The sequence below is a fragment of the Peromyscus leucopus genome, chromosome 15, assembly GCF_004664715.2.
Source record: "Peromyscus leucopus breed LL Stock chromosome 15, UCI_PerLeu_2.1, whole genome shotgun sequence".
NCBI classification, from domain to species: Eukaryota; Metazoa; Chordata; class Mammalia; order Rodentia; family Cricetidae; genus Peromyscus; species Peromyscus leucopus.
The window spans coordinates 60,670,319-60,689,589 of NC_051076.1; the positions used below are offsets into that span (position 1 = coordinate 60,670,319).

The 19,271-nt window shown below is 38.6% G+C and overlaps 1 protein-coding gene and 1 pseudogene across 6 annotated transcripts in view; both read right to left on the bottom strand.

Moving 5' to 3' along the window:
• Positions 1-19,271, bottom strand: part of R3hdm1 (R3H domain containing 1) — a 135,074-nt gene that overhangs the window by 84,393 nt on the left and 31,410 nt on the right. For 3 of the 6 annotated variants that reach the window (XM_028874954.1, XM_028874949.1, XM_028874945.1), the window contains exons 1-3: positions 17,162-17,272; positions 6,812-7,020; positions 4,773-4,983 (exon numbers count right to left, since the gene is read on the bottom strand). In XM_028874954.1, coding sequence (XP_028730787.1) covers positions 4,773-4,943 — 171 coding nt within the window. In that variant the 5' untranslated portion in view covers positions 4,944-4,983; positions 6,812-7,020; positions 17,162-17,272. Of the gene's footprint in view, positions 1-4,772; positions 4,984-6,811; positions 7,021-17,161; positions 17,273-17,378; positions 17,603-19,271 lie in introns of those variants that run through there. The other 3 variants (XM_028874950.2, XM_028874947.2, XM_037211466.1) reach the window with 2 other exon arrangements.
• LOC114696938 lies at positions 12,073-17,218 on the bottom strand (annotated as a pseudogene).

The following is a 19,271-nucleotide window of genomic DNA, read 5'->3' on the forward strand; positions in this document are numbered from 1 at the left end:
CACTTGTTTTACCTTTAGCAGAACCTTATTGACAGTAAAAATGTAGCAACTCTTTTAAGTCCCTTACTCATAGTAAGAAATACTAAGTGAATTAGAATTTAGGCCAAAAGACAAACTCCAATTTATTTTATTGAACATAAAAACAGGTTATAATTCAAAAGTCCAGGGTTATTTGAAACTAGAAAATATTTTCTCTGTAGGAAATAGTAAAAATGATAACATTTCCCAATAAGCCCCTTTAAACCAAGTAATGACTGAATTATACATATAAATATTGATTAGATCTTGGGATACAGAAGAAACCTATCTTCATCTGTTCAGAGAGCTAATGTTTTACTTAAGTTGTGAGATTCCTATTCATCTTGCCCTTCAAGGGACAAACCCTAATTTATATAGTTTATCCTGTTTATACCCAAGAGCAGACAGAAACTAGGCGAACAAAAAGGTGCAGAATATAGAACATTCTTGAAGGACTCTGAGTTTTAAACTGATAAACACACTGGCAAGAGACATCAGCTACTAGAGTTTGGAGATAAACTGAGAAAGAGCCAAGTAACCTTCATGTGTATATTGTGTGCTAGCATCAAATAACTGCCAATCCAATATTACTCAATTGAGATGAAATTCAACTTATTTCATGAAGGGACCTAGGTTTGGTCCTCAGCTCTGGAAAAAAAAAAAGAGAGAGAGTTCAAGAAAAGGAGATGGAGAGAGGCAAGAGAGAGGGAACAAAGCAAGAGAGAGGGGGCAAAGAGAAAAGGAGAGAAAGACAAAGGAACATATATAGCTGAGACAGTAGCGTTGAAATGGAATGAGAAGCCAGAGAAGTAAAGTCCACGAGCTGAAAAGAGCCAGGATGCCAGCATGGACTCTGTTAAAAGGTACTTGTGACACTGAGAGACCCTGAGAGCCAGCCTGTGCTTTGGTATGTTAACAGTTTCTTTTGGACCTGACCTGACAAATGTACTTTGCATTTGTTTCATCAGTTAAGAAATCTGTTGCCTATTCTACCACTCTCAGGGATGCCCTGATGTGTTTTGCTTTTTCTTTTCCCTGATAAAGGATGAGCCTACGGGGCTGGAGAGATGGCTTAGAGGTTAAGAGCACCAGCTGATCTTCCAGAGTTCCTGAGTTCAATTCCCAGCACCCACATGGTGGCTCACAACCATCTGTAATGAGATCTGGTGCCCTCTCCTGTATACATAATAAATAAATAAATAAGTCTAAAAAAAAACTATCAATGGAAAATTCATAACATCTTTCACTTAAAAAAAAAAAAAAAGAAAAGGATTAGTCTATGCTAGATTTAAACTTCAAATGTAGCCAAGATGACCTGGAACACCACATCCTCCTACTTTGGATTTCTGACCATGTTTGGCTTCTGTTCTCTCAAACCCTTTGAAAGAAAGCATTGCAAGTAATTCAGAGAAGCACAATGTCAGAGTCACATCAAATGGTTTACTACAGAAACAAACTGAACTAACTGCCTAGTTTAATTGATACTATATGTGGAGAAAAAAACATACACATCAGCTAAAATTATACACCCTGAAAACAGGCCTATTATAGTATGCTACTGAACTATAGTTATGCCACCTCATGAAAGAATTCCTGAAAATACTCCAGTGCTAAAACTATCTTGGATAAAACTGGTCTCTGGACCAGCCCTAAACTCCTATACAACAAGCCCTAAGCTAAAGGTTAACTGCCTATCCATTTAACTGCTATCTTGATGGTTCTGTAACAATGCTTACTTACTTGTTACAGATATCCAGAGCTGTCTTTCTGTACACATCACAATTGCCTTTAAAAACTCAAACCAAGTGGAGGTCAGGCTCCTTCCCATTAATCTGCTTGGGACAGTCCCATTAGCTGTTGACTTATTCAGGGCTCTAAGGAGTTTTTCTCTTCAGGTACCATAACACTATGTGTTAACAAAAAACTCTTCTACCCCCGAACTGTTAATAATAAAATGTGGGAATTGCCATACTATTGTTTTAAGACAGGTCTCACTATGTAGCTTAGGCTGGTGTTATAGTGAACATCTTAAGACAGACAATGAACCATCTTCTTATATTTTTGGTTGTGAGCCTAGCCTTTAATAGCTGTGCCATCTCTCTAGCCCAACGACTCTTCTTAAAACAGAGCCATTATTTCGTACTGATGTTTAATATAAACAGAATAGATTACTTTCTAGTTTTCCTATTACTTCAACAAGTTATTTCAACTGTAGTAAGTCTTTTGCCAGGTTCCTTTAATGAAGGTATCCTGGTCTTAAAAGTAAAGAAAAAGAAAAAAAGTCAGCATTCTTATACTGAATAACTTTTAAGGAAACAGTTGAAGACACAGTTTATAGACTTTGGTGAATTAAAATAAAAGGAATCCCTCTTTAAAGCCAATAAACTATATAGCACATATGGCAAACAATATGGTCATTAAGTACAAAGAATAAACAGTCTCTTAATAAATATTTGTGTTGGTTTTGAGGCGGTAGAGTGCTTGCCTAGTACATGCAAAGACACAGGACTGAAAATTTCCTGCAGTCTAACTGAGCCTTGGTGTGGTTCACGAATGTTTCTTAGATTATTTCTCAGAGCAAACAGACATGGCAGAAATGCAGTAATCTGAGTTAACCACTTATTGATAAGCATGACCATGAGAATGTACATTAGATGCAGAACAGAGAGTGCAGTGAAGTCATTTTTTTTTTTTTTTTTTTTTTTTTTTTTTTGTTTTTTTCGAGACAGGGTTTCTCTGTGTAGCTTTGTGCCTTTCCTGGAACTCACTCTGTAGCCCAGGCTGACCTCGAATTCAGAGATCCACCTGGCTCAGCATCCCGAGTTCTGGGATTAAAGGCATGCGCCACCACCACCTAGTTTGAAGTCATTTTTTAATTAAAAAGTTATGAATATGTATGTATGTTTTGCCTATATGCATGGCTATTTATTCTCTATTCATAAGTATGATGAGTACCTCTGTGTGTGTGTGTATTGCATGTACATGCACACGTGAATGTCAACAGTGAAGGTCAGGTGCTCTATGCTTTCCACCTTACTTTGTGAGTCAGCGCCTCTCAATGAACTGGCAAACTTGCTAGCCAGCAAGCTCTAGGGGTTTCCTTGTGTGCTTCCACACTGCCTAAACACCAGGAGTACAGACATATGCCTCCATACTTGGCTTTTACAATGGTGCTGGAGACATGAGCTTAGGTCCTCATGTTTGTGCAGGAGACACTTAGCCAATTGAGCACCTCCCCAGTTCCTGATGGTTAATCTTAATTTTCAATTTTAATGGCTTGAGATACCCAGGATGTCAATAAGGTACACTTCTAGGAGTGTCCATGACGTTGACTGTAAGGGCTCTATCCTAACGAGTTTCTCAGTCTACTGACATAAAACATAAAACTCAGATCATCTGTTGTAAGGTGAGGAACTGTGAGGGATGGAGTCTAGCTGGAGGGAGCAGGTTGCAATAGGTGTGTGTTTGAAGGGTGTATCTTGGCCAAGGCTGCTTTATGTTAACCTCTTTCTGCTTAGTGGCTGACAAGAAGTGAAAAGCTTTCCACCATGCTTTTCTTCTCTCTGTACTCCTGCTTGCTACAGGCCTAAAGACATTGGAGCCAGCCAAACACCGAAACCTCTGAAAGCGAGTCAAAATAAATGTTTCCTCATTTAAGTTGTTGTTCTCAGGTATCTGTCACAGCCTGGAAAAGCTAAGGCAGTAAATGAGGCATTAATGTTGAAGATGGCATTTTAGGATGTTTGAGTGGTAGACTTCAAATGAATAGAAACTCTTTCCTATTTGATAGACAGGATCCAAGCACCCTTCCTCTAGGCCAGCATTATCTGTATATCTCATTAAAAGAGGGTGACAAGGAGGTTTTAGATATGAGCCATGATTCAAGCCTTATTTAGTGTTCTTATTTTACTTAGAACATTCTCTCTGGGACACCTGAGTTGCCATATAATTCATCCAGCTACCTTGGGACTGCCATACTAGACAAATCATGGAAAGGTACACCTAAGGGCTAAGTAAGCCAGGGGTCCAGTCATTTCCTCAAATTTAAGTTTCCAATCTCTGCCTAGAATTAAAAACCGTCTCAATGGCTGGTTCTAAATTATCATGCATGCACAGCAACAAAAGTACTAAGTAACATCCGCCCCTTCTCCACAAGCTTCTTTACTTAGAAATGGCTGATGGATGAGAAACCATGTTTTTGCTAGTAGATCTTCTGCAGGTTTGATCACTATATTTATCTCTCCTCTAAGAGCTCTTAGGTTAAATTCTGATCAATTTCAGTACAGGAAGAGTGAAATGTAAAGGTAGAAAGCCAATAAAAACATACTGGCTACACACACATGTAAAGAATCATATCATGTGAACCATATTAGTGAATCCAAGACCTAAGACTTGGTCCATATCTATTGGTCCAGATAACTCAAAAATAAGTTAGTAAATATATACCCAAAAGTCAACTTGCCCTTTTAGAATTGTGAAAAGTGGCTGGGCAGTGGTGGCCCACATCTTTACTCAGGAGGCAGACTGGTGGATCTGAGATTGAGGCCACCCTGGTCTACAGAGTGAGTTCAAGTACAGCCAGAGCTACACAGAGAAACCCTGTCTCAAAAAACTAAAACCAAAAAGAAAAATAAATAAATAAATAAATAAATAAATAAATAAATAAAATAATGTGAAAAGTGAGTTCCATATGAAAAGAAGCATACTTAAACAATGAATATTAGGTATTTATAGCCATGGAGAAAGCTGCTTACCTGCAAATCAATATTGTTGTCAATACAATGTTCATTCTTCTCTGCCAAAATCTTCCCATAGTTTTCTGATTTAATAAGATTTTCAACTCTGGTTGTATCTTTCACTTCTGCCTCCAAATCCTTCATTGTTTCAGTTTCATCTTTTATTATAACAATATCAGACATCCTCATTAGCAAAGGTTATTTTAGAATTCTACAGGGAACTTGAAGCCTTGGCAAAAAAGAAAAGTAATCTTAATTTAGTTTCAAACATTCTTTACATTCAGTTACTACATAATAGTAACTAAGTGACTTTTTTCCAAGAATAATGCTGAATGCGCATAAAAAAAAGCAAAATTCCTACCTTTAAGGATTATAATATTATGGGGTAGATGTTCCTTAAAATGTTACAATATAATGAGAAGAGACCTGAGCCAGATCAAGATGGGAAGTGATGGCTAAATAATGACTTAAGTATAACATTAAAGTATCTTTCTTTAAGGAATACCATCTACATTGTCCCACATCCTTCTGTACTCTGAGTATTCACTATTGCCAAACAGTAAAATGTATCTTCCTGTCACAGTTTACACCTAGATTCCGAAAATTCCAAGCTTTAAAACTTGCCCTGGCTGGGCAGTGGTGGCTCATGCCCTAAATTCCAGCATTCAGGAGGCAGAGGCAGGTAGGTCCCTGTAAGTACGAGGCTAGCCTGGCTACAGAGCAGTTGCAAGACAGCCAGGGCAACAAAGAAATCCTGTCTTGAAAAACAAACAACAATAATAAAAACAAAACAAAACAAAAAGAAAAAAAAATTGCCCTGATTTAATTAAAAGAATAAAAAAGTAACATTTTATACAAAGCATATTTGTGAGTCAGGGTTAACAATTCTGTTTTATAATGTAAATAAAGCATTAACATCTTTTGACTCATGTGATTCAATGCCTAACAACACATATAATCATACACTCTAACAAATGAACTTTCTGAGAATCAATGACCAGGACTCATGGGGCTCACAGAGATTGGGGAGCCTGTAGGGCTTGATTTAGGTCCTCTGCATGTATGTCATAGCTGAGTGACCTGGTGTTCATGTGGAAGTGGGGGAGTCACTGACGCTTTTGCCTACTATGGGACCCTTTTCCTCCTTCCAGCCTGGTCTTATTGTAGCATATCATGTATGCCGTGTTCGGGATACATGTTTTTTTCTGGGAGGCCTGTTTTTTTCTGAGGGGAGATGGAGAAAGGGGAAACTGCAGTCGGGATGTAATATATGAGAGAAGAATTAAATGAACGAATAAATAAATAAAATGACTTTCTGAGAGATCACAGACATTAGCATATTTAATATAAGCAGTGAATTTAAGAGAAAAAGTGGGAATTTCATCCCAGATATCAGGAACAGGAATGTATCAGAGATTAAGCAAAAGCTAGAGGTAGAGACACTCGGAAAGTGGGTCAAAAAGGTATGGAAAATAGTAACTACAAAAATCAAGGAGTGGTTGGTTTATGAGACCCACTGTAAAATTCTTTCAACCTTACTATACTTTTGACAGTTTTCATAAGAAAGTCGGTTTAAAAAACAAAATAAAAAAACTACCAGTAAACTTGTCTTGTCTTCTCTTTAACAAGCTGGAAAATTAAACGGGTCAGTCCCCAACTCATAAAAGCTTTAACAGTTAAATACAAGTAAACACATTTGAAAGCTGAAAAAGAAATAATTTGTAAAATCATAGACTAATCTGAACTAAAAACGTAAAAACAAAACCACCTCTCATTTAGGCAGGGTGGCAGTCCAGCACTTGTGAGAGGGAGGGGCTGACCCACCAGATACCTGAAGTAAGGTAAGTTTGGCAATTTTCTAGGGTACTCAAGCAAGCAACCAGAATGCCTTCTGTAATTGATCCCAAACCAGAAGTTCACTGGCTCATTCTGAAAACAATTCAGGTTGCGAAGCAGAGAGAAGGTCAGTTGTCTAAGGAAGATATTCAGACCCTTCCATTTCTTTATGAATGAACTGTAAAGAACACTGGCTACACAAAGAAATTGAAGAACATTACCTGATGTGTCCTATGAATCCGGGATTGTGGTGTTCCACAAAAATAAAATAAAATAACCCAAGGTTCCTTTTCACAGTTGTCAGCCAGGATGTCAATTGTATTGAACCAACAGTAATCTGGCGGGAGGAGTCCCATGTCCTTGTCACCACTGTAGATTCCTGGGCTGAAATGGACTGTCTTGGATCAAATATATCATACCTTTCAGTGGCCTAAAATGAAAACAAACAAAAAAAACATTTAAAAAAAGTAACAAAAACAAAAAAACAACCAGAACAGGAAAATGGAATACTCCATAGTAATTTAGAAATTAAAAGCTATTGTTGATGGTTGTATTACTTTGTCTTAAACCATGGTCAGAATACTTATAATTCTGAGATGTATTAACTATACAAACCAGAAGGAGTCACCTGAGACAACAGAGCTAATGTAAAGGGCAGAGAGGGGAGAGAAGAGGAAGGAAGAAATACACACTACGGTTAACGAAGCAGGGAAGATGGCAGCTCTTACTTCAGGAATCACTCAAAATTCCAAGAGCTATGGACTTACCTAGAACACAACTATGGATTTAAGACTGTAATTCAGGATAACAAGAGTATATCTTGGAGCTTTAAAAGAATAAAGGCTGTAATAATCCACTTAACATTCCCAAAGAAATCCACTGTGCCTGCTAAAAGAAAATGTATATACACAGTGGAAAGATTTTTAGTGACACCTATAAAAACAATGAATGCCCAAATTCTCACCATATTGTATTTGAAATGAAACATTTTTAAAAAATTATTTAGGGTAGTGGTGATGGTACTGTGTGCCACAGCACACACCTGTGGAGATCAGATGACAACTTGTAAGTTTTCTCTTTCCTCCTGGTGAGTTTCAGGGGTTTGAACTCAGGTTGTCAGGCTTGGTACCTTTACTCACATCTCATGGGCCCTCCCATGCTGTATTTTTAAAGTCAGTTTTATTTTGTTTGATGCAAGTGAAAGTTATAAAGTAAGTAGAAAATACTGAAAAAGATCACGTGGCCCTTCCAATTTCCTTTGACAGTTGTACTGTTGATAAACAGAATAATGTAATTTTAGGTAAAACTGAGCACAATGAGATCTAATACTAAGAGCACTAATGGTAACACAGCTGTGCATGCATGATAGAACAATTCACATCTTATATGAACTCTTCAAAAACCGCTTTAAAATAAAAGCATTTATGAAAATCAAAATTACCATAAAATTTTATCATATATCAGTCAGAATGGCCAAGATCAAGAAAACAAATGACAGCTCCTGCTGATGAGAATGTAGAGTAAGTAATTGGAACACTAACTTGTACAGTCACTATGGAAGTCATGTAGTGGTTACTCAGGAAGCTGGGAATAGAGCTACCTCAAGATCCAGCTATACCACCCTTGGAATCCCCAAGTACTCTACATCCTACTACAGAGACACTCCCTCATACATTTACACATTGTGTAAATCATTTACACAATGGAATATAATTCAGGTGTTAAAAACAACAAATCCGCTGGGCGGTGGTTCCAGCACTCGGGAGGAAGAGGCAGGTGGATCTCTGTGAGTCTGAGGTCAACCTGATCTATAAACAGCCAGGGCTATCATACAGAGAAACTCTGGCTAGAAAAAACAAAAACAAAACCACAAACAAAAACCAACAAAATCATTAAACTTGCAGATAAATGGATGGAGCTAAAAAACCATCCTGTGTGAGGCAACCCAGACCTAGGAGAAATATGGTATATATTCTCTTATATCTGAACGTTAGCTCTCAATTCTTCAATAGGCATGCTACAATTCATATAACCACAGAGGTTAGGCGAATAAAGGTCTAAGTGGGAGTTAAGGCTGTCCCAAGGAAGGGGAAACAGAATACATAGTCATGGAAAAAGAAGGCCAACTAGAACAAGAGGATTAAATGAGGAAGAGAGAAAAGGAGGTAAGGATAGGAATATGAGGAGGGACAACTAACACTAAGGGCCGTTTGAGGGGTTGTATGGAAACCTACTACTATAGAAGCTTCTCTCTCTCTCCATAGAGCCTTTACACCTACTGATTAGTTTCAAGGTACTAGCAGTTACTCTGAGGGACAAAGGTAACTATCAACCTAGCTACACCGCCCCCCCAAGCAGTCCACAACGGTGATGGGCTGGCATGTTATGGTGGTGTAATAGTGGCACAAATGTGGAAGTAACCACCCACTCTCTAATTGGATTTAAGGTCCACTCCATGAGATGAACCCTATGCCTGACCCCATTCAGGTGGCCAAGAACATGAGAGTAGATAGGCTATGGGTTTATATATACCGTTTTCCAGTAGAGGAAAATAAACTAGAATCCATGGAATATGTGCGTAAGCATGGGAAGGGGTTGCTGGCCTGGGGGTAGGCTCCTAAGGGCCTATCATTGTAAGACTTCTAAGTGAACATTAAAATTCATAGTGGAGAGCTGGAGAGATGGTTCAGGGGTTAGAAGCACTTGTTGCTCTTATAGAGGACCAGGGTTCAATTCCCAACATCCACACAGTGGCTCACAACCTGCTGGAACTGCAGTTCCTGGGAGTTTCAAGGCCCTTTTCTGATGTCTGTGAGCACCAGGCATGGACATGGTGCGTAGACATACATGTTGGATGGTAGTTCTGGGAATCTGCCACTTTTCTGTTAGTTTCTGCTACCATACTATATACTTTAGCTTTACATGAAAGAAAAACTCACAGAAAAGGGAGCAAAATTATTTATAATTTATCCTCCAGTTTGGATAACATCTTACTCAATATAAGTAAAATACTATGATCTGACTTTGCTATTCTTTTTATTATTAAAATGACATAAAATGAGAATTCTCTTTTGTTTCATACAGGGGACAATGGATGTTTTGAAATTACAACTGAGAATTTATTTTTCAATTCCTTACAGTTACTCTACCTTGACATAATCTTTCTTGTCACCAAGATTTAACAGCCTGCAAAAGCCTTACAAATAAAATGCTGAGAGGCCCTTCTAACATATTTATCTGGTTCAATGAAACTCATTCCCAATTTCTAGCATTTAGACAAAAGTCAGCATTCCCTCAGGAACTTAGGAAACTAGTTCCCACTTTCCAAAAGGCGTCATTCTCCTTATCTCTAGCAAAAGGGACAAATGGCTCTTCCATTCACACATGCCTATGGTGCCCACCATCATTTCAAGGCCCATGCCAGCCTATAGGCTTCCTTAGTCCCTACAAAGCCTCCTGCCCCAGCTAACAGGCTCCCTCTCTCCAGATGCCCATTCCCTTACAATTCTCAAGATGTTTCCCAGTTACTCCTCTCTGCTTTCCTGAGAAAAGCAGCCTTGGCAGTTTGCAATGAACTTTTCCCATACAGAGCGGCCATTTCTTTGCTACATCCACTTTCATTAGGAGAGTCAAATCACCAACTTGGTTTAGTGGGAAGGCTGGGCCCCTTGGAAGTCCATTTATGCCCTACCCAGAGGTTTCAGCCCCAGATGTATAACGTGAGGACACGACTGTTCCAAGGTATGGTTGAGGAGAAGATTATTATTGCAGATTTGAGGGAGAGTACAACCAGAAGTACTCGGCAGAGTCAGAGCTGGTATGGAAAGTAGTAGAGTAAACATGGCCAGCAGAATGGACCAGGCCATAAGAGCGAAAGAGAGGAAGACAAAAGTAAAGGAAACATGGCCGAAATGGCAGGGTTATGTAGGAATTCAAAGCTGGGAGCAGGGAAGTCCATGAGCATGGGAGAGATAAAGTGATGGCTCTTTTTGACAGGTAAATGTCAAGTATGAAAGGGCACACTTGCAATTCCAGTGCTGGCTATTTATTGCAGAGAACATGGAGAATTTTGTGGAAAGAGTTTAGCTATTGGCAGATGAAGGCAAAGGATAATATAATGAAAGGTAAGTTAATCACTTCCTAATACATCTCTGCTAACAGTTATGGCAGAATGTCTCTGGCTTAAGTCTGAACCTATTACAACACAAGTTACTTGAGACTGCAATGTCTGTTCTAAATGCAGGCCTAAAATAAACCAGGCTGTGAAGAGATCTTTTGGCAGATAGTAACCTCTCCTCTAAATACTATATGGGGTAAAAAACAAGACTAGCCTTACCATCTAAACTTCAGGAAATAAACAACAATGAAGAATATTCCTGAGATTCAGATTCTTGGACAGTTGTAGATAAAGTGAGAGGAGAGCTCAAGATAACCAGAATGAAAGAAGAGAGAACACACATTTTCTTCTGTTTCCATACTGAGTTTGAGTTGATTCAGATTCATTCCATAATTTGTAATACTACAGTATTTATTTGGAGATGCTTTAAGGTACAGAACCAGCCAGAGACATCTGTTTATCCAGTCTTTTGTTTTGTTTTTTTGTTTTTCGAGACAAGGTTTCTTCTGTGTAGCTCTGATGTCCTGAACTCACTATATAGACCAGGCTGACCTCCATCCTAGAGATCCACATGCCCCTACCTCCCAAGTTTAAGGTGTGCACCACTAATGCCCAGCTAATTATCCAGTCTCAATCTCAGAGTTATCTCATAAATGAGAGAAGTTTATTATTTCCCTAATAAAGGACATTGTATTTTATCAAGTTATTAGAAACAAGTATTATAATGAATAATTTGGCTGGCTTTTTACCTGGTATTTCTAGAATAATGGAAATGTCTTTTTCATTCATGGTGGACCTGGTAAGTTGATTCCTGTGAGGTGACTCATGTGGGCCTCTGAGCAGTTTAAGAAGCTGATTCAGGATGGACACTAGGCTCGTCTCCTCTTATGCTTAACTGATGCTTGAAGGCTCACAGCATTATATATAAAAGATCACCACCATTATCAGTACAATCGATCTCAATCTTCTCCATCCCTCCTCTGCTGGAATTAAAGGCACGAGGCACCACACCTAGATTACTGTTTCTTTTTTTTTTTTTTTTTTGTTTTTCGAGACAGGGTTTCTCTGTGTAGCTTTGCGCCTTTCCTGGACTCACTTGGTAGCCAGGCTGCCTCGAACTCACAGAGATCCGCCTGCCTCTGCCTCCCGAGTGCTGGGATTAAAGGCGTGCGCCACCACCGCCCGGCTGGATTACTGTTTCTTTAGTCAACCAATTCTCATGCTATTAATATGTACATCTGTTTTTTGCTAATCTGCAACTGTAAACACTCAACTTTGTATGATAATTTAGCTAGATTGTGATGATGTGATATTTCAAAATTGAAAAATTCTCTTTCCCTTAATAGTTCTTTTTGTACTGAGAATGAAGTTATCTTTTTACACCCCTTACCCATGACTGGCATTTCAAGGTCACAATGAAAAACCCTTTGAGAGTGTTTCAAAGATACAAAGATTTGCCATCATAGTCTTACAAAGTTCATGCTAAGCTTCTGGCACATTTATCTAATCCACTCATTGGTTCTTTGGTGGCTTAATAAAATTTACCAACATGTGGAACTTCCTATTATCTAACATGATACTGTTTCTTTCTGGCGTAGGATATTTCTTTTACAGAATCTTAACTAAATATGCAACAACTAGCAAACACCTTGTTTTATTACATTTAATGTGTTACTTTTACTTAAATTGCCAACTATTCTTTTTTTTTTCTTTCTTTTCTTTTTTCTATTTCAAAATGCTTTATTTTTACTTGGTCCCAAGACTTGGGAGGGGTTCCAGAGCAGTTACAAAGCTGCCTAGAGGTTCAGGTGAAGGTCCTGAGGCTGGCTGGTACAGAGCAGAGGAGGGAGCCCCTTGGAAGGTGTCGCCTCCTAGTCATGCTTGAGAGTGAGCCTCTCGAAGAGGTACTCGCCCAGAGATGGCGGGGGCACACCAGTCTGTGCCGGCTGCGTCAGCCACCCTGTGGAGGTTTGTCAGGTGGTTGCGCATCTTCTTGATGAGCTTCACCTCCTCATCCAGGATTTTCCAGGAAGTCACAGAGATGAGGATCTGTGCGAGCAAAAGCCAGGGCATGAAGATCCAAGAGGGCCTGGTTCAGGCTCTTCTCCAGGGCCAACGCAGCTTCCATGGCCTCCTGGGATTTACCTCACTCATCTTGAGATGGCTTCTGCACATCCTGGAGTAGTGCACGGCCCCCTCAATTGTCCTGCATCTTGAGCAGCCGCTGAGCGCCGTCGCGCTTCTCCTCGGCCAATTCGCGGAAGAAGTGGCCTACACCCTCCAGGGCCACGTCATCCCGGTCAAAATAGCAGCCCAAAGAGAGGTAGGTGTTGGAGGCCCGCAGGTGCAAGCTGACCAGGCCGTTCACTGCAGCTTCCACTTTGGCGACTGGAGATACTGAAAGGTGCTGGAAGCTAACAAAGGGTGTCCCCAGGTCTGCTCCGTCCAAACACTGTTGAAGCTAGACAGACACGGGATCTCGGGGCGCTGCTCCACCAACTATATTCTTTCTAACAAAAAGACTACAGCCCTTGCTCAAGGCAGCATCTCTAAGGATTACATGGGGCGGGGGACTCAAAAGGTTTTGTTTCTTCTTTTGCAGTTTATATTTAGTAACAAATAGCTTAAAAACAGCTCTTTGGTAGAATAGGTGTTTTCTTTCTATTGCCATCACCCACCGTCATACACTATAAAGCTGTGAGTACTGGGAAGTACAAACAACCTTACCATGTGAGGGCTGCTGCTGAAAGCAGACAATGAGCAGCTGCCCACTGTAGCTAGAGGATCCATCACATGACAGACTAAGCAAGAGAAGCTGGAAAAAAACCTGTAGAGTCCCTCCAAAGTACCTACACTGCTGTCATATTGGCTCAGCTTCCCATGGCTGCAAGCTGAATGAATGGAAAGAGTGTAATGTTTCACATTTTTAAATGACTTCCCTTCACTGTTTCTAGCTACACCTCGTAAATTTCTTTTGTGTTATTTTATAACTGTTTCATCCGTTGTTCAATTTTTGTTGTTGCTCATGGTCTACAGTACTGTAAAAGTACTGAGACAATATAAAATGTTGTTATTTCCCTGGGGTGACCCTGTGTTGTGGAAGTCTAAGATACCATATGCTCAGTGATCATAGGTCTGTTTATTTTGAAGACATGTCTGGGTAGGGGATGTAGCTCAAGTTTGTTGACTGCATTCCATTCCCAGGCACTGAATAAACTGGGTGTGGTTAAGGAGAGGAGGAGAGGAAGGAAAATCAGAGTTGAAAGTCAACTTAACTTACACATAGAGATCAAGGCCCATTTGGACTACACAAGCCCCTGCTTTGCTAAACAACAAAAACCGCTTGAAAATCACAGTGTGTGGCATCTGTGGGAGTGTCTGCTAGTGTAGGCATCAGCCACACACTCTGGAGCATTTGAAAAGAAGTTAAAAATGACAGATGTAATATGCTAGTCACATATAAGCATCTGGAGAACCAAGAACCAAGAAATATATACTTATATGCATATAAACCTGCTCTACTCAAGTGAGAATGTAGGGTTGAGTACTGAGATATTAATTGACCTTCTTTTACTCCACTGAATTTACTGTTTTACTTTTTGTAGAACTTTGACTTAGAGGAATTTAGGGAGTAAATAAAATTGTCCAAATTGTTAGAGATCAGCAGTGTTTTGTATTATTGGAGCTGGAGAGATGGCTTAGAGATTAAGAACATTTGCTGCTTTTGCAGGGACCTAGGTTCAGTTCCCAGCATCCATTATCAAGTGGCTCATTATGACTGACTGTAATTCCAACTCCTGGTACTCTGACACCCTTTTCTGGACTTTTTGGGCACCTGTATACATGTGCATATATGTGTGTCTATACAACCAACCAACCACACATACCCAATAGGCGTGCTCTCTGTCTCCGTCTCTCTTTCTCTCTCACTCACTCTTTCTTCATACCTACCTACCTACCTAACTGACCTACCTACCTAGCCTGAAGGTAGTTTTATTTATATTTTTAGTGTTCCTTTCATTTTGATTTTTACACGAGATGAAGTGTAGAATTTTCTTTATGGGATCATTTTGCTCAGAAAAATTATTTTGCATTTTGGATTTGGGGATTAGGAATGGTGAGGCTGTATTCTGTAGCAAAATTAACACAAATCAATTGAAATGTGTATTGATTAGCTATAGAGCAGTGATAAGATTTACAGAGACAATGATTTTTTTTTTGGTCTAATTTCACCTGCACTTCATACATCCCATATCAAAGATCTAATCATATAGCAGAGACATTAACAAAGCAGTAGAGTCATTAAAAGAATATAGAAGTAATAAGTGCTAGATTCCGGCGGCAGGGAGGGGAGTGTAATATGTCAAAACAGCATTTAAATGATATAAAAATGTCATAAAGGCATTGAAAAATACAAGTTTATTCATAACGATAACACTATTATGAAGAGGGAATTAACTATAGTGTCTTGACTTTAATTACTTTTTATAAACCTGAAAATTTAATAGAAAAAAAAACATTTAAGAGAAAAACCTCCATCTCTTAATGACCTACCCATGTACAACTTGGGAAGACAAAGCATTCAAAAATATCCTCAGTATGTAATAACTTCAATCTAATTACAAAGTCTCAAGCATGAAGTTCTAAAAGAAAGTTGAACAATGACTAAAAGTCTGTTTATTTTAAATATATAACCTTAGGATCATAACTCTTTACCAACTAGTTTGCAAGAGAACAGAATTTAACTTAAAATGTAACTAGTAACTGCTGCTGACCAAACAGCAACAACAATAACAGATAAAAATCAACTGCACATCTACATCCAATGAAAACTGAAGCAGTGGGAGAAAGCCATGGAGGGAGGAACGGAAGCAAAGACCACAAGCCCAGGAGTGGAGGCAGGAGCTATAGACATGGCAATGACAGAAGAAGTGCAGACAAAGAGGTGAGACCCGGAAGAGGGTGGGGAGAAAGGTAGAAGCACACACTCAGACACAGGTCACCAGAAAGACAGACCAGAGACTAAAAGAAAGGGACAGGTAGGGAAAGAGAAAGAAAAGGAAAAGCAGTGAATGCTGGGGGGAGAGAGGAGGGGAGAACAGGAGAGAAGAAATTAATACAGGATCAGAGGGGAAGGACAAGCCACCAAGTAGATGGACAACTGACTGAGACAAAGTGAGGAAGAAGATGGAAGACTACGGGGAGATGAATGTAAGACCAGAGGCCCAGAGCCCCGGACACGACACCCAAAGGAACAGGGGCGGGGATTAGATTAAAAGTGACTAGGATGCTTGGGTGAGAGCAGTTAAGAATATAAGGTAAGTACTGCTCATTTTAATTTTTATTCTTTCTGAAGTTTTCAATGTAAAATTTAAAAAATCTGAAGCTTAAAAAGCAGTGGTATTTTCTGAGCATGAGATTGAAATGATACATCTGATGAAAGTCTAGATAAATAATAAGTACTAGTGTATTTATGAACCTAATTACAAACAGACTTGAGAACTGGAGAAACAAAAAGAGGAAGAAAAATGATATTTATAAACAACCATTTAGTGATTTACCTATTCTCTAAAACAAATGAGTTACTTCTTAAGAACAAAAGAAATGTTATACAAGGAAAGATGTTTAAAAATACCATAGCAATTGCAAATCTTCGTGAAATTTCAACCAATGCCAGGTAAAAAGCAAGTAAACTCTTAAAAAATTACCTATAAAATTTTATACATAAGTTAGTTACATACCTGGGGACATTCTGTCATTAACAGCATAACCCAGGAGGTAAGAGTCCAGTTTTGAGGAACCAGAAAACAAGGTGGATGTCAAAGTTTTCAGACATCGGATAATTTCAAGAATTAGACATAGACTGGCATTTCTCCTCTTTTTTGTAACATGTTATTTCATTATGCCAATCACAGGAAAGACAGATGTAGGTTTTTTTTCTAAGTACTTTAAAAATTACCTACATCTCCCCAACCGAGGGCACAAATATTAACATGAGTTTTGAAAGTTAAGGTGCTCAGTTTCTTCATTTCCAACCAGGATCTCATTCACACTGTATTTGTTCAATAAGGAAATTTAAAAAATTGAACAAGCCATGTAACATGTTCGTTTTAAAATGGAATTGAACAAGACATGTTTTTTCAACTGACAATTTGTTTTGCTATATATAAATACAAATCAGCACAGAGGTAAACCACTCTATCCACACGATATAAAAATTTGTTTGAAAATCTGAGGTGTAGGGAGGAACTGGCATTACTGCAGAGAAGTACATAACTCTTACCTATCTAAATCCACACAGATCTTTGTAAAAATAAATATATTTAAATGCCCTAATTTTGGATTTTATTGCATATATCCACTAATAAAAATTATGGTACTAAGTAAACAAACATAATTTATCTTTTTGATTACCTTTCATATGTATTTAACAAATGAGTTCAGAATCACATACCTTCATTGTCCTGACATTTGCTTCATCGTACAGAGTTACTGAAGGTACACTTTCCATAGTGTCTATACACTGACGCTCTGCATTGTTCCTCTACAGAGATGAACGAATGAACGAACGAACGAACACAAACACACACACACACACACACACACACACACACACACACACACATACACACACGATTAGTCAGGCACCAGAAGCAGAATAAGGCACTTACTGAGGACTAAGAGACAATAGAAACCAACAGCTGTATGTTGTGATGTCAGTAATCCTCTAGCCAGTCACCACCCAGAATATCTGGAATGCATCAGAAGCTATATTGAGCTCTTCATTAGCAAGTCAGAAGCAATGATGTAAAAGTCAAGAATCTCAATGTGCAAAGACTGTCAAGATTTTGGAGATTTCTTGCTATTAAAATATTTTTTGTGCTGTGAAGCTGATCTCATTATGATGCAAAAAAGGCAAGATGATCATATTTTCTAAAGAATAAAATAAAGAATCTAGTATGGTTAATATATTTAATTTTAGGGTTTTGTTTTTCTCAAGATAGGATCTCACTATGTAGCTCTGGCTGTCCTGGAACTCAAACAAATCTGTATGACTCTGCCTCCTGAGTACTGGGATTAAAGGCATGCACCAAACCACTTATCTACAATATATATAAATTTTAAGTAACTCTCTAATATGACTAAAAGGCCCCCCCCCACTCTGTCTCCAAAAGCTAACATTTTAGCATCTTCAAACTGAAGAAAATGCCTTTGGAGCATTACTTCTTCACACCGACAGATGGAGACAGTGACAGAGCTATGACACAGGATGGCTCAGCCTGCTGTCAGATGTTCACTGTCTACCTTAGCCCAAGGATAATTTACAAGAAAAGGATAAAATGAAAAGAAACTTGGTATTCATTAAGCATGAGAAGACAAAATAAAATGAAGACAATTATTTTCATCTCTGGGGTAAAACACTGAATAACTGGAACAAGTTTTTATTCTCATCTGCCTTAGTTTGCTATTCTGTTTAACAAAGACCATATTTCCGCAAGCATGCAGAAATGCTCTAAGGATCCTATCAGACAAGACTCACATATTACCTGCACTAACTGAAGAAAAATATGTGCACCACTACCTAGGAATAAGACTCTACTTTGCCACTAAATGTCTTGTAGGAAATGTACAATCCTACAGTCTATGAGATCAGCCAGGGACAAAAGATAAGAGACTTTATAGTGTAAGTACTATAATATTCCTTTCCAAAACGAACGAACAAACAAACACCTCCCCCCAAAACAAGAACAAGCTCCAGGTTCACAGACTTAAATATATATAAATCTACAAACTTTCCTCTGCTATTCAACAAAGATGATTTGATAACTCCTGAAAGAAATGAGAGGGAGAAAGGAAGCAACCTGTCTAAATTGGTTTAACGTTGACAGGATAACAAAGTCAACTTAGGTAATTAATGCTGTAGCACTAAAAACAAGGTTCTGTGTCTTACTTGAAGTTAAAGATTGAATAGAGGCCATTTATCACTGGAGTTTGCTTTTCCCCTTCCAGTGCTGAGGACTGAGTCCAACTTAACTCAGCTACTCAACAAGCACTGTGTGTCACTGAGGTTTACTATCAGCAGATAAGCCTTTTTTCAAATTAGATGAAAGCTTCTACTTGACAATAATAAAACTATTTGAAAATATTTTAATTATGAGTTTTCACTAATTCTGAATGTTGAATTTATAAGACCTAATCATTTCCAAATCTTAAAGAGAATACACAGAGAAACCCTGTCTCGAAATACAAGAGAGAGAGAGAGAGAGAGAGAGAGAGAGAGAGAGAGAGAGAGAGAGAGAGAATCATTTGAAGCATTTCAGTTTTTGTCATTTTGTAAGTGGCTTGCTTCGTTTTATTATCTATGTCAGCATGTCCATCTGTTTCATAACAAGTTTCTGTTATAATTTTGAAGTAAAGTTGCCTTGAAATTATGCTTGCTATAAGAAGCAAAGATTTTATCTGAGAAAAATCACTTGTACCCTTTGTTAGAAGCAGCAACTATTTCTGGAAAACTCAAGCTGGGATGATTGCTTTGGGGGAACATAGGCTAGCATTTGATTTTT